At 31.6% G+C, this 15,631-nt stretch overlaps 1 protein-coding gene across 3 annotated transcripts in view; it reads right to left on the reverse strand.

Moving 5' to 3' along the window:
- Positions 1 to 1,822: 1,822 nt before the first annotated feature.
- The window catches only part of raskol (Ras GTPase-activating protein raskol), a 68,795-nt gene continuing 54,986 nt past the window's right edge, over positions 1,823 to 15,631 (reverse strand). The window contains exons 2-7 of one of the 3 annotated variants that reach the window (XM_065509768.1): positions 11,968 to 12,088; positions 7,161 to 7,288; positions 5,906 to 7,093; positions 3,593 to 5,836; positions 3,125 to 3,461; positions 1,823 to 3,062 (exon numbers count right to left, since the gene is read on the reverse strand). In XM_065509768.1, coding sequence (XP_065365840.1) covers positions 2,840 to 3,062; positions 3,125 to 3,461; positions 3,593 to 5,836; positions 5,906 to 7,093; positions 7,161 to 7,288; positions 11,968 to 12,088 — 4,241 coding nt within the window. In that variant the 3' untranslated portion in view covers positions 1,823 to 2,839. Of the gene's footprint in view, positions 3,066 to 3,124; positions 3,462 to 3,592; positions 5,837 to 5,905; positions 7,094 to 7,160; positions 7,289 to 11,967; positions 12,089 to 15,631 lie in introns of all 3 variants that reach the window. The other 2 variants (XM_065509767.1, XM_065509769.1) reach the window with 2 other exon arrangements.

The raw sequence follows: 15,631 nt of genomic DNA on the forward strand, positions 1-15,631 counted from the left end.
GTTGATGAACGAGAAATGGGAAAAGGGAACATATTTCATGTGAAATATTGATTCGCGATAGCTGTGTTTGTGTACAAAGTGGAGAGTTCTCGAGTTTAATTTTCAAAAAACTCAGGTCCTTTTTAACGCTAACAGCTTTTCAGCTGATACACCCAGAGTGTTTGATGGGAATCGAGAACCCGCAAACCACCAGATAGATAGTACAGCACACTATCGTCTAGTCACCCAAATGTTTGCATTTACTTTTCATCAATCGTACCAATTGTTTGGGAGTTATATTTTGATTACAATTATGCTAGCGGAAATATTTTTACACCCGAGTTTATCAACTTTGACATCATGCTGATCTCCCCGGGAAAGTTTTATTCATAATTGGGCTGTATATATTTTGTAATTTTAACAGTAGTTTAGGAAATATTTCAAAATTATGTTTGATTCATCTTTATTTTATAAAAACCGCCCTTTTATTGAAAAGTTTGGGTTTTTGTTATTAAATTTTTAGGAAAAATTATTAAACTTTATTTGAAAGTTTGAAAGACTGTTTTTTTTTGAAAGTAAAGTTTAGTTTCACACACAGTTTTGTTTCATTTTTGTTTTATACAGGCCTGTCACAGAATTCTATTCCGATCGAATGTTTAATTAATTCTGTATTTCACTACTTCAGAAAAAATAAAACGAAAATTTCTTTCCGAATGCAACCACTTTTAGTTTTCAAAAGTGGAATTAATATTTCTTTGTAATTATTTGTTTTCCTAAATTTTTATTAAATTTCTGTACCAAAAACTTCTCTTTTGTTTTGATATTAAGTGGAATTAATTCCGCATTTTGCTTCTTCAGAAAAATTAAAACGAAAATTTCTTTCCGAATGCAACCATTTGTTTTTCTAAAATTTTTAATAAATTTCTGTGCCAAAATCTTCTCTTTTGTTTTGATATTAAAAATGCTGTCAAATTAAAATCAGAAATGCGGAATTATTAAATATTTTTGGAATTGAAATGACATGGAACCTAAAACGAAATCGATGGGAATACAAACTACAGAATTTAAAACATTCCGAACAAAATGTGTGACAAGGGCTGATTGAAATAACCCTTTTATTGAAAAATGTTGGAATTTTTTTTATTGAATTTTTAGTTCATTCTAAAAATATTTGTTTATCTAGGGTTTTTTCAAACTGAAATTTTTGAAATATTTCAAAATTATGTTTGTTTCATCTTTGTTTTATAGTAATTTTGAATTTTTAATAACAAATAAAGAAAATGTATTTGAATATTAATCATTCTAAAAATATTTGTTTATCACTGGTTTTTTCAAACTGAAATTTTCGAAATATTTCAAAATTATGTTTGGTTTCATCTTTGTTTTTTAGAAAATTTTGAATTTTTAATAAAAAATTAAGAAAATGTATTTGAATTTTAAGTTAATTCTAAAAATATTTGTTTATCTAGTTTTTTCAAAGTGAAATATTCGAAATATTTCAAAATTATGTTTGTTCCATCTTTGTTTTATAGAAACCGTTCTTTTATTGAAAAATTTTGGGTTTTAATATTGAATTTTTAGGAAAAATTAAGAAAAATGTATTTGAAATTTCAGATTGATCTTAAAATATTTGTTTAACTTTGGATTTTCAAAATATAGTTTTGGAATTATTTCAAAATCATGTTTGAAGAACAATTAGGAAAATGTTTGTAAAGTTTTAGATCCTTTTTCGAATAACATTTTGTTTAGAAAATATTTCAAAATTTATTTGAAACTTTAGTTTTTTTTTATTTATACCCGGATTTTTTAACTTTCTTTATTCTTAATTTAAACTCCATTTCCATTTATAGTTTTAAATATTTGTGTTTTTTTTTATTGTATAGATAATATTGTTGCTGTTGTTTGTTTTTTTTTTTTGGTTATTGCTTAATTGTTAATTGTGTTTTTTATTTTAATAAATTTTATATTTGATTTAAATTTTCCTTCTCATTTTTATATTAAAAGCGATTTTAAAAGCATTTATAAATTTTGTTTAAAAGCTTTAGTTGTTTGTTTATTTTATTTATAATAATATTTATTGTTTTTGTAATTAAATTATTTTTAAAATTAAAACGTTAATAAACATATACACATTAAAGAAATTATATAAAAAAGGGCTTGGTTGTTGTTAAGTTTCCCTGTAAAACTTTTCAATTAAAAAGTTAAAACGTTTGAATAATAAAACATAAACTTTGGTTAAATAAACAATTTTTTACAATGACAATAAAATTATTAAAAAAAACTAAAAAAAAATTTGAATTTTTAAAGTTTTTTTTATGAATTTCCTTTTTATTTAAAGGTTAATATTATACGATTATATAGATTTTTGTTGTATTATTTTATAAATTTATTTTATGTTTATATAAAATTTGTAAGGGGGGGCTTAAATAATAAATATTTATAATTTAATAAAAAAAATTCTTGTTTGTTTTGTGTTAGCAAATAATACTTAAATAATAAACAAAGAAATTGGGGGGAAAATTAAAAAATATAAATGACTTACAAAAGTAAAGTATAACTTTTAAATTATAAAAGATTTTTAGTAAAGAATATTTAGCATAAACTAATAAAGTTTATTTTCCCAACATTAATTGTTTGGTTTCCTTTAGAAAATGTGCAAATTTTTTAAAAATTTAACACTCTTTAAGAGGGAAAATTATAATAATATAATAATGATAAAATTTTAAATTACATTAAAAAAATACTTGTTTAAACTTAACAGTTAAATTATATTTAAAAAAGAAAAACTTATGAAAGGGGGCTTTAACAGGTTTTGTGGTACATATTAAAAAAGGTTAGAAAATGATTCCTTTAATTTTATTTATTGCTGCGCTTGTTGATTCTGCTGTTGATGCTGGGTCTCGTAACGTTGTCTTAAAGCCGTTAAAGCACTTAATAATCTACTATTGGCTGCATCTAAAGCTGCTATCTGTTGCCCTTGTTCCTCGATCACCTTTTGCTTGTGCGACAAAGCCAACGACATTTTCAATTGTTCACGTCTCAGCTCCTCCTCCATGGTTATCAACCTGTCGAATATAAAATTTCTGCTTTTTTAACAAAATTCACTTCTCTTTTTTAAATTCCAATTCAAATAAATGTAACTCACCGATCTATAATACTCCTCATGGTGGATTCCGATTGTAGACTTAAATTATTGCCCACCAGGGCTCCCGAGCTGCCATTGGCTGTCTGCTGAAAACCATTGCATCGTTGTAAAGCGAACAGTTCATCACTAGAATCTCTTAGCTCGGCCTCATCACGATCCAGGGTGTGACGCAAAGTGTCTAAAGTTTCTTGCAGCAATTGTATTTCTCCGTTTTGATCGAAGCTGCTGAGAGCGGTGGAATTGGAGACATGCTGGAAGCCACCACCATTTGATGTGTTGTTAATGTGAGTGCGTGGCTGGCGACGGCGTTTGTTGCCTTCGTGGGGAGGACAATGGCCTGTCAGAGTAAACAAAATAAACATTTTTAAATTTGTGGTTATATTCGCATAAAAATCAGAAAATTTATTTTATTTCTCAAGAATTCTAAAAAAATAAAACTATTTACAACATTTTAACAATTCCCCTTACCTTCTGTATCCGTTGAACTGTCCGACAATGTCCGGGCCGAATCCAAACTCAGCCTGCGCTGATAGCGTCCATTGCCCGCCATTATCATGGAGGCAGCATTATTGCCATACTGCTGCTGTTGGCCAGTACGCGAGGCATTATTGTATATAGCCACTGTACCTGGATGATTAATACCATTACTACCCGCCGAGGAGGCCGACGATGATGTTAAATAATTGCTGCCATTATTTAAAGGCGCATAAATATCCTCCCGTTTAAATTGGGGATTAGTGCGTGGCATACGCTGTTGCTGCTGCTGTTGTTGAGCGGATGTATTAAAACCCGGCATATTCGAGCTGGAGGCCGATGAAGTACTGCCACCACTTAAAGTTCTTTGGGCTTCCAAATGGCCGTGTGAAGGAGACTTTAAAAGCTTGTTAACTGGGGCATAATTGTGATAATTATCATTGGAGAGTCTTTCCTCGCTGGAGGAGGGCGTTAGGGGGGCAGCATTATTTAATAAAGCGGCACGGGCGGCCACCAAGCCACCGCTATTCGAATTTTTCGATGATCTATTGTTGCCGCCAGCTGGACCGAACAATTGTTGATGGGCTGTAAGACCGCCATTGTTGTAGGTACGCTGATTGTGGTGGTGATGGTGGTGATGATGATGGTGAGCTGTTTGCGAGGAAGGTGTGGAAGTGTTTTGCAATTGATAGCTGGGATTCTTAAAGGCCAATGGAGCTGCTGCTGTTTTCTGTTGCTGCTGCTGCTGTTGAGACTCTAGAGGACTTTGAGTATTTATGCTTTGGTAACCAGAACTAGAACCATGACTGGTTTTGCCCGATAATTGCTCTTTGTTTTTATGATTTCCCGCCGGCTGTACCTCCCCAACGACGGCATGCTCTTCGGCATATTTGAATAGATCATCTAAATCTTCCAGATTCATGGGCATATTCGAATTGGGATTAGTTTCCCGGGGTCTTTGGTAATTGGACATTTTGTGTGACAAAGGCGAGCTTGAATGATCGGGTATGCCCAGATTTAATTTACTGGGCGTACGATCGCTCAATGTCAAACTCAAGGTGGAATTGTTTAACAATCTTTGCTGTTGCTGTTGTTTTTGTTGGGCAGCATTTAACATGTTCACGGCATTGCCCACCACACCCTGGTTATTTTGGTTCTTTAACATGGGTGTAGGTGACTTGCGAACAAATGCACTGTTGGTGTCCAAACCAGAAATTTGTATAAAATCACCCGTGGATTCATCGTAATTATTGTTATTGCCCCGGGGCAAAGTGGTGGCTCTTATTTGTCCTGTGGTGGAGCTGACTTCACTATCATTGCCATTGTGGCTAACGGTGGAGAGATTGCCATTTGAACTGGCAGCCGTGTAATACAAACGCTCCATGGTATTTGAAGCGCTGGCATTGGGAGCAGGTGGACAATGATGGGTTACACCTGCGGGCATCATAAGCTGCGAAGAACTGGCTATGGAACTTTGGCTTTGGGCATGCTGCAAACCTCCCGTGTAGGACAAGCCCGCAATAGAACTTTGTGAGTTCGAGTGTCTTTTGTCCATGTTGGTAAGACTTTGTTGTTGCTGCTGTTGCTGTTGTTGCAACAAACCATTTACCGTGGGATCATTGTAGCGGAATATGTTCTTCTCCAAAGAGCTGGGGGTTAAAACACCACGCATTATGCCTCTCTCGGCTGGTACCGGTTTTGTGACCACAGCATGTTGCGGCTGAGCCAATTGGGCCTGCTGTTGTTGCACAACACCAGCCGTTGAACCGCCTGCCGAACTGCAAGAAGTCATCATTTCATCGGGATTGCGATTCTCTTGATTTTCACTTGTGGAAGAGGTGGACATCATCATGTTGTGGCTTGGTAAATGTTGCATATAATTGTTGCTTTCTTTGGCTTTGGTAATTTCATCTAAAATGTGTTGCAAAGGATCTAGATCCTGTTGTCTAGCCTCTGGCAATTTGGTAACACTTTCGCTGAGCAGCATGTGTAAAATGGACAGCTGTTTGCCTTGGTCTATATAGCCAGCCCAATCCAATATAGATTCGGGGGTAGAGTGTTCGGGCCGGGTGGAAATGTTTTGTAAAAACTCTTTCATTTTGGGAGCCTCTTGTTCTAGGAAATCGTTAAGGAATTCCATGAAATTCTCCTTACCCTGGAAGCGGGTAAAATTGGCCAAGGTTTGTAAGGTTTTGGCAACCAAAGTTAAATTGCGGGTAGCACGGGAGGAGGGGAGTTCTATAAAAACAATAATAATTACATTATGAATTATTTCTAACAAATTTACTTAACAATTTAAATACTTACCATTGGTTATATTAAAAAGACTGGGTGACAATATGGCCGGACACAAGAAACGCAAAAATATGGAGGCCGATATCAAATTGTCGGCCATATCCTGGCGGCCCAATTGCTCTAGTCTTTCACGGAACGTGGCAAAACAATTGCGCAATTGCGGTGGAAAATGCTTGCTGGACTCGTAAATACACTGCCAAGCATTGCGCACGGCTGCTCTCAAAGAGGCCTGTTGTCGTTGTAGCGAACCAGTCGCTTTGGTAGGATCCACCTCACAATCACGATCCGATTGTATGATTTCGTTAATGGGCCCCGCCAAAGTATCCTGCAAATACTGTTCACCGGTCAGCTTCAAAAATGCCTCCATACTCTTGGTGGCCAACGAATTGCCGCGGAAGGTTAAACGTTGATCGCCCACTCGCAACAAGTCCAAAGCCACAACATCGGTCAAAAAGGCTCCCGCCAAGCCTTGAGCATGCATTAGCAACACCAAAGACTGGCCTATATCCTCTTTGGCCTTCACCCCAATAACCGGTTCCAAGGTTTCGCACACTTTCTTGTAGTTTTCCTTGAGGTACGCCAAGAAATCGGCATACACATTGATTGGCAAAATGTCAATACTCTGGAAGCGACACTTAATGCGCAACGTGGGTATAACCTCTTTGCCATTACGATTAAGACTATCATTCTTCTCGCTGAGTATTGGATACCAATCTTCGGAAAACAAACGTGTGGTCACCTCGTGTATGGGGATCTTAACCGAGCCCACGAACATGTGCTTGTCGCGTTTCTTTTTCTTCTCCACTTCGCGGAAAACATTCACCGTGATGACATTAATGTCGGGTATATCGGGAAAATCGAAATATTCACCCCAGAAGAGTAAATCGGTTTGTAGCTTAACACTAGTACGACCATAGAGGGTCTTATCGAGATGGAGTTCGCAAAAGTATTTTTTCTTTGGTGGTAGATTTTTGGCCTCGTATATCCACATTTTCAGAGAGTTGTCTGTGTGGCGGGTGTGTTCAGCATTCGGCGCAATCGATTTGCGCAACGAATATATCCAGAGATCACGTTCCTGACGTGAGCCACAGGAATAATAGCGTTCGCCGCGTGGTCCACCGCGTACCTGGAAACAGTAGCGGCGTCCCAAAACGGACTGATGAACGGGTGCCACACCCACAGCACCGGTACAAGAGAGATCTATTGGAAAATAATACGATTAATAATCAAAATTGTGTAAATAAATTTAGCTGTAAAGGAAACTTACCGATGGTAGACATTACAGCGTGACTGGAAAGTAAACTTTCATGAGAACGAGAGCCTCGTAAACCGCCTGAACCTCGTTTAGTGCGTTCAAGTTTGGTCACAGATTTTGTACGTTTTAAAGGATTCGATCTGTAAGGATAAAGGGGATAAATAAATAGTGAATAATGAGTATAAAACAAGGAGTATTAAGGGAGCCTTGGTATAAAAGTACCAAGAATAAAGATTATAAACAAGATATTTATTAGATGCAGTTTGGAAAACGACTGTTTAAAAATATTAGAAAGTCATGTTCGTATAAATATTCAAGACGAAACCTCCGTGGTAATAAGGATAATTTTCTTTGTTACGTTACAATATGTAGGCGGACGATACACGGACCAGCCAACGCACCCTTCCAAATTATATTCGAGTAGTTTTGATTTCAATTAGGGTTCCATAACTCGATTCTTCGAACATCCAATTTTTGCTGGAAAAAGTCGGTAGGAAAAAAGTCGAACAATCGATTTTGTTATCCCAAATCAAAAAAAGTCGACTATTCAAAACTTTGGAAAAGCCGTTTTTTTTTAAATCGAAAACAGTCGATAGGTCGACTTTTTCTTTAAACTGGGGCTGTTTCAGTAAAAAGCAATTTAGCTTAAATAATCCTGTTAAAAACTGGATGACTAATATAATCATTATTTGTTTTAAATTGAAAACTGCTTCCAAGTTACATTTAAAAACAAGCCTCCAAATATTGTCTTTAATTAAATTTCTTATTCAATGCCAAAATTAATTTTTCCCTCAAAATTTCCCATATCAATTTTTTGCCAAAAACTGAAACTAATCAAGATTTATAGTCTTCATCAAATTATTTTTTTTTTTTGGTTTACAATTTTTAAACTATTTCTTTTATTTTGGTTTAATGCCATTGGCTGTGGAACACACCCTTAGGAAATGACTTGATAACTTAATTTATTTTGCAGGCATCTGGCCAAGAAGTCAGTCGAACAGGAAAATTAGTTATAAGGAAGTGGTAATAAAATATGTGTGGCATTTTAACATAAAATATTTGTCTCTCCTTTAACAATGTTAAATTCAAACTCACATACAAATATTAAATTGTTTTCCAATAAATGTTGAAAACTGGCACAAATGACATTTAAAAACTGATTTGATTATTTTTTTTAATTTTGGTTTGGCTGTTGGCAAAGATATTAGTGGTAATAACCTTTTGATTTTGAAATTGTTTAGATGACCTCATGAACTTTTAATAAAATTAGTAGGAAATAGATAGACAAGGACAAAAGCCAATATAAATTCAATAGAATTTTGTATTATTGTAGTTTATAAGTTTATATGATTAACGTGATGGCAGGAAAACTATATTATTCCAGACTTTTTGTACATAAAGAAACGATAATAGGTTCAATAAAAATTAAACCCAAACTTGCACAGACTTCTTAAAAAATCTTTAAATATTAAATGTTCTATTACTCATCCTGTTTAACAGGATGATTCAAAGTAAACAAAAAGAAACCAGTTTAATATTAACCATCCTGTTTAAGACGTCGATAAATTTCTAGAATTAAAAATGTTTAAAATTGGTACTTATTTTTATAAAATATTTGGAACATGTCTGGTTTATGGACTCCAAGGAGGAAAAATCTCTAAAATAGGCGCTGGGAAGGTATTTTTTTGAAATTATTTTGTCGTCAGTTATGGGTCTTTGAAGTTGAAATAATTTTATCATATCTTAGATATTTGTTTCTTTTAAGTTAATTCTTGGCTAAAATAACGCCATCACCAATTACAGCTTATGGCTTAAGAAGAGTCTCGTCCAGGAACTGCCACATCGACATATACATTCGTATAGGAAGCCAGAATTTTCGAACTCAACTGCTGAGTTTTATGGACTCCACCAAAATCCAACTTGAGTTCTGTTTGTTACTCCACCAGTGTTTTAAAAATCGAATAAAAAACCACAAAAATACAACATATCCAATATTTGAACTCTTTCCTAGGAGGGATTCATTTAAAAAAAGATGTTATTCCTCTTTCCTGGCAGTGTTTTTATTAATTATTTTTGTTTAATTTATTGAGTAAACCTAAACAAGTCGATTGACGACGAAGCTGGTTAATACGTTTTGTTTTGTTATTAACGTAAGGGACAAATCGGAATATAAATGTCCTAATCTGTCTTCTTTTGTATTTTATTTTTAAAGAAAACGACGCTTTATAAGTTTGGTCACGATCAGGAGAGTCTAGCCAAATATTTATTGAAATAAAAACACTTTAAAGGGGATTAATAAATTGGTTTCGAAAATGAGTTTAATATTAATTTCTTTGCATTAATCTTTGCTGAAATTGTTTCATTACCACCCCAAGAAAGACTTAACACTGTTTTTAGTACAATATTTCAACCAAAATAAATTTTGATTTGAAACCATAGTGTTATAAATAAATAACTGACAACTGCCTTGAAAATCTCTAAACCACATTTAAATTAGAAACTTAAACCCATTAACACACATTCCAAAAGGCTATAGGGTGAACACTTCAAGTCGTTTAGGCCATGTCTCTGGTTTTTTATATTATTTTCCTATTGTTTTATTTTGTTACACATTTAATTTTCAATTTAATCTTACATTTGTCATGGCACAGTGCCGAATATCTCGCTTTTTGTCTCTTCACCTCTATTGTTAACACTTTTGACAGATGACGCCGATTTGTTTGTTATTTTGTAAGTAACTACTGTAGCGGCTGCTGCTACACTTTGTACTCTAATGCCTTCGATTTGTTACAAACAACTACTGTCAGGAATACAAAGAATACTTGCTGGTCTGTTCAGGTGAGTTATTCTCAATACTAAAACAACATACTTTGTTAAGGTCTCTAGGTGGTAGTTGTTATTTAATGGCTGATTATTTGTAGACGTTGGAATATGTATGCATTCTCATATTGAAAAGTAAAGTTACCATGAAAATTGCATTTTAAAATAGTGAAAAAATAGCAAAAAAAAATAAAACTAAAATGCACATTTTCATGCATATTTTTTATATTGTTTACAAGGGTGAGTTTTGGCGAAGAGGTTTAAGTAACCAAAAAAAACTTAAATTATTTTAAGGATAAGCTGTAGGAAGTAACATGGGTATTATCAATCCCACAGTACTTGATTTTTTGGCTTCGAAACGACCCGATTATTAACTCAGCGAATAGCTGTATCAACTGAAAGTTTTTTCCCCAGGAAAGAACTCTCGACATAATTTTTATTATAAAAATAAAATAAATTTATAAATTCCCCTGTAGGTGTTGCTATATCAATTCCATTGTTAGGGGGAGTTGTCTCCAAATTTCAGTTAATATAGCTGTATTTTGAAGGATTAACTTGGGCCGAATGAAACTAGGTTTCTTTTCAGAGTTTAGTTTACCTTATTGAACTTCTTTTTAATCAACCAGTTTAACTAATCTCTGTAGTAACGCCTTTAGAGGATTACGTTAATATTTCTTTTTGTAACTACAAGAATTTACAGGTTTTTTTTTTATTGTTTTTTTACTCGCTGGTAATTTTATTATGGCTTAAAGCCAGTGAACCAACAAATCAAGTTAACAAAAGTCTCATCTAGCTATCTTTCCTAACTATTAATGCCTGCCTGGCTACGTCCGTCTGTCTGTCTCTAGCACACTAGGCTCTCTTTGTTTTTGCTTTGTGTGGTTAAAACTCTAGTTAAACACACACCAGCTGTGTTATTTTGCGGTTGAGTCTTTGAATTCGCATTTCGGGGTAACAAAAAGACAAAAACATTGAACAGAAAACTTGTACACTATAAATTGGTGCATGCAGCTTTGAGGCAAATTCTGTTCACTGTTTGATGGAGTGCACAAGTGCAATAGTGGTTTGATGTATGACAGAGTTGTGAGTTTTTGGCTTAAAAGTTTTCCAGAGTTTGGCACAAAACATAAAGGGTTTCTTTTCGGCACACAAATTGGAAAAAAGTGGTTTTTGTTTATGGCTTTTGTAGATAAGTTTTATGTTAAATCGACTGTTTGTAGTTTAGCATCGACAAAAAGTTTCAAAGGTTTTATTTAGGGAGTGTTTTTAACGAATTTTTTGGGGTGTTATTTAAAACAAAATTTAGTTGGAGACATAATTAGCTGGATTTTCGCTGTGTTTTTTTTGGGTGTGTTTAATTTCTTTGGAGGAATTGAGTTTATGCATGCCATTAAGCATTTGGATAAAGAAAAATTAATCAATTAAGTTTTATTAAAAACCAAAAGAAAAGGTTGGGAATAAGAGAAAAGAGAAACGACTTCTTAACAGTAAGAAAATATTTATAAAAGCTGATATTGTCCTATACAAATTCTGATATTTTTTTGCCAAATATCAGCAGGACATGGATCAGGAATTATTTGTGCAAATTGTGTTGAAATGTTTCAGAACAGAAATGTTATAGATTTCCAAGCTGTATTTACAATCTGCTGATTTTGTCATGCTGAAATTTCACAAAAAGTAGGAGAAATTCTGAAACTGTCTCAATGTATTCATATGGAAACAGGTGCAAAGACAGCATGGAACTGAAACTGCCAGCAGTAATAGTCAGAATTAATCAGAAAATCAACAAAATATATTAAAATTTTTAGTAAAACCGGCAACGATAGAAAAACATAGAGCGGAAACTAAAAAAAACCTTGTTTTTGTTTTCACATAGTTTTTTTTACTAATAAATTCTCACCACTTAGGTTTTTGACAACTGAGTTAGGTTTTTGACAGTAGAGTTTCCGATCTGTAACAAAGATTAGTTTCCCAATATTGTTTAATTCAAAAATCTTACCTTTTTGAAAAGAAATTTGTAAATCTTGAAGTTGTATTGTTCTCCTGTTGATTTTGTTTTTGACCCAATATGGGTGTCGCTGGTGCTGAGCCACGCCTGCATGCTTTTTCATATGAAGTATCTAAAATTAAAAAAAAAAACATAAAAATTAAATACAAATTAATTTTAAAACAATATTTTAAGCAAAAATCTTTAACTAAATATCATAATTTATAATTAATTTAATTTTTAGCTCAAATATATATACAATTCCCACATTTTTTTTCAAATTTGTTTCTTTAAGATTTATCTTATTCAATTTAAATGTTAAATCTTTAAGGTGGGAAGAGGATTTTGTTGATGAACAGATAAAAATGATTTAATTAACAAAATATTTTTGCTAAAAGTTATAAATACGAGTGTGTTGTACATGTCTTTGCTGTTGTATAATCAGTATTTGTATTAAATAATCGTACTACAACATTATAATTTGTTATTACAGCATGTTGAACAAGCAATTTGCTGTTTTAAGTTTAATTGCCATTTGTGGTCAACTAAGGAGGAGTTTTTTGCTAGTTTGCAGCAAATGATGCTACATGATGAAAAGGTATTATAAAAAAATAGAAGCAAATGTAACGTAGAAATTAAATTCAAACCAAACCAAAAGATTTTGAAGATTTCTTAACTGTTTTCAGACAAAACTGTATTTTTATTGGTTTAAAATCTATTAAGAACTAAAATGGTAAACTAAAGTTTTGTTGATGATTTTTGTACTAAATTAGTTTTAAATCAATTTAAGGATATTATTATAAATTAACGTGACAAACTGTATTGAACCGTTATAAAACGTTTCTGTTAAATTCATGAAATATTGGTAATTTTTATAAAATGTTGTATAATATTTCTTTAAAATTATGTTTATTATGAATTTTAGCAAAAACGGTTCTAAACCGGTTCGAAACATATTCAAACGTTGGAATAAAAAGTTTAAAAATATGATAATTTAGCTCTAATATTGTTTATTATTAGTTTAAAAGTAAATTTAAACAAAAATCTAATTAAAAGTGATAAACCGAATTGAACCGTTTCAAAACGTTTCTGTTAAATTCATGGAATATTGGTAATTTTTGATAAAATATTGTATAATATTTCTTTAAAAATATGTTTGTTACACATTTTAGCAAAAACGGTTTTAAACCGCTTCGAAACGTATTAAACCGTTGCAATAAAAAATTTCAAAATATGATAATTTATCTCTAATATTGTTTATTATTAGTATGAAAGTTAATTTTAAAACAAAATCTATTTTAAACTGGCAAACCGTATTGAACCGTTATAAAACGTTTCTGTTAAATTCATGAAATATTGCTAATTTTTTATAAAATATTGTATAATATTTCTTTAAAAATATGTTTGTTACACATTTTAGCAAAAACGGTTTTAAACAGGTTCGAAACGTATTAAACCGTTGCAATAAGAAGTTTGAAAATATGATAATTTAGCTCTAATCTTGTTTATTATTAGTTTAAAAGTAAATTTTAACCAAAATCTATTTTAAACTGGCAAACCGTATCGAACCGTTATAAAACGTTTCTGTTAAATTCATGAAATATTGCTAATTTTTTATAAAATATTGTATAATATTTCTTTAAAAATATGTTTGTTACACATTTTAGCAAAAACGGTTTTAAACAGGTTCGAAACGTATTAAACCGATGCAATAAGATGGCTGAAAATATGATAATTTAGCTCTAATCTTGTTTATTATTAGTTTAAAAGTAAATTTTAACCAAAATCTATTTTAAACTGGCAAACCGTATCGAACCGTTATAAAACGTTTCTGTTAAATTCATGGAATATTGGTAATTTTTTATAAAATATTGTATAATATTTATTTTAAAATATGTTTGTTACACATTTTAGCAAAAACGATTCTAAATCGCTTCGAAACGTATCAAACCGTTGCAATAATAATTGTGAAAATATGGTAATTTAGCTCTAATCTTGTTTATTATTAGTTTGAAAGTAAATTTAAACCAAAATCTATTTTAAAGTGACAAACCGTATTGAACCGTTATAAAACGTTTCTGTTAAATTCATGGAATATTGGAAATTTTTTATAAAATATTGTATAATGGTCATATAAAAATATTATTGTTACAAATTTTAGCAAAAACGGTTTTAAACCGGTTCAAAGCGTATTAAACCGTTGCAATAAAAAGTTGAAAATATGGTAATTTAGCTCTAATCTTGTTTATTATTAGTTTGAAAGTAAATTTAAACCAAAATCTAATCAAAGTGATAAACCGTATCGAACCGTTTCAAACGTTTTACTTAAATTCAATGAATTTCAGCAGTGTTGTTAAAATATTTTATAATATTTGTTTCAAAATAGTTTAATGACAAAATTTTGCATAACCGTTTGCAAAACGGTTTGAAACGTATTAAACCGTTATAAAAAATAGTTTGAAAATGTGACATTTTGGACAATATCTTGTTATATTTATATTGTTTAAAATTAGTTTAAAAGGAAATTTAAACCAAAATCTAATTAAACGTGTCAAGCCGTATCGAACGGTTTTAAAACGTGTGACTGAAATCCATGAATTTAAACACTATTTGGTAAAATATTGTGTAATTTTAGTTTTAAAATAGTTAGTTAACAAATTTTGCATAAACTGTTACAAACCGGTTCAAACCATATTTAACCGTTAGGACAAAAATCTTTAAAATTTGATTTTTAGCCACAATTTTGTTGAATATTAGCTTAAAAGTAAATTTAAATAATCCAAAAAAAATTTGGTTTCTTAAACAAATTATTGTTAAATATTAGTTTAAAAATAAAATTAAGCCCATATTTCATATAATTGCAAAAAACGTTTCAAACCGTTTGAAACCGTTTCACTTAAATCCATAAATTTCTGCAGTTTTTTGTTAAAATATTAAATAATATTAGTTTAGAAGGAGTTTAGTGACAAAATTTTGCACAACCGTTAGCAACTGGTTTGAACCGTATTAAGCCGTTGGAATAAAAAGTTTTTAAAATTAAGAATTTAAACAAAATATTCAATAATTTGAGATTAAAAGTGAATTTAAGCTAAAAACAACTAATATCTGGAACAAATATTTTATACCGGCTTCAGTTTCAAACGGTTTTGACAGATCAGTGTCATAATTTTATAGAAATATTAAATCTTGAAAGTATAGCATTTTTTTTAATTTAAAACTTCAATGACAATTTAGATTCTAAGCTTTTCTTAATGTAATGTGTTTATCACATCTGCTCCACCTTCTACTTATTGACGGTCAACTTCAATAACCTTCTAAAAATGATATAATATTAAAAACTTCAACATATATGTAGTGACTTGTCTAACAGTCTGCCAAACATGAGTCTAATGTATTTTATTATTTCTGTTTTTTATGTTTTTATTGTAACTGACTGTTTAACAAACTAAACCATGTTTCTTCCACTTGAGTGTAATAGATTATAATGTTGAACATATTTCAACTAACACTTCACAGTCACAACTCTAAAAGAATATAGAATAGCTTCTCGGTAACTACCACTTTTCACATACAGATTCGAAAAAACTATAATATAATGAACAATAATTACAAGCGGCAGATGAAATAACACAAAAAGACCGTTGTGGTAGTTGAGAATAACCAGACGAGATAATGT

This window comes from Calliphora vicina, chromosome 4 (genome assembly GCF_958450345.1).
Source record: "Calliphora vicina chromosome 4, idCalVici1.1, whole genome shotgun sequence".
NCBI lineage: Eukaryota > Metazoa > Arthropoda > Insecta > Diptera > Calliphoridae > Calliphora > Calliphora vicina.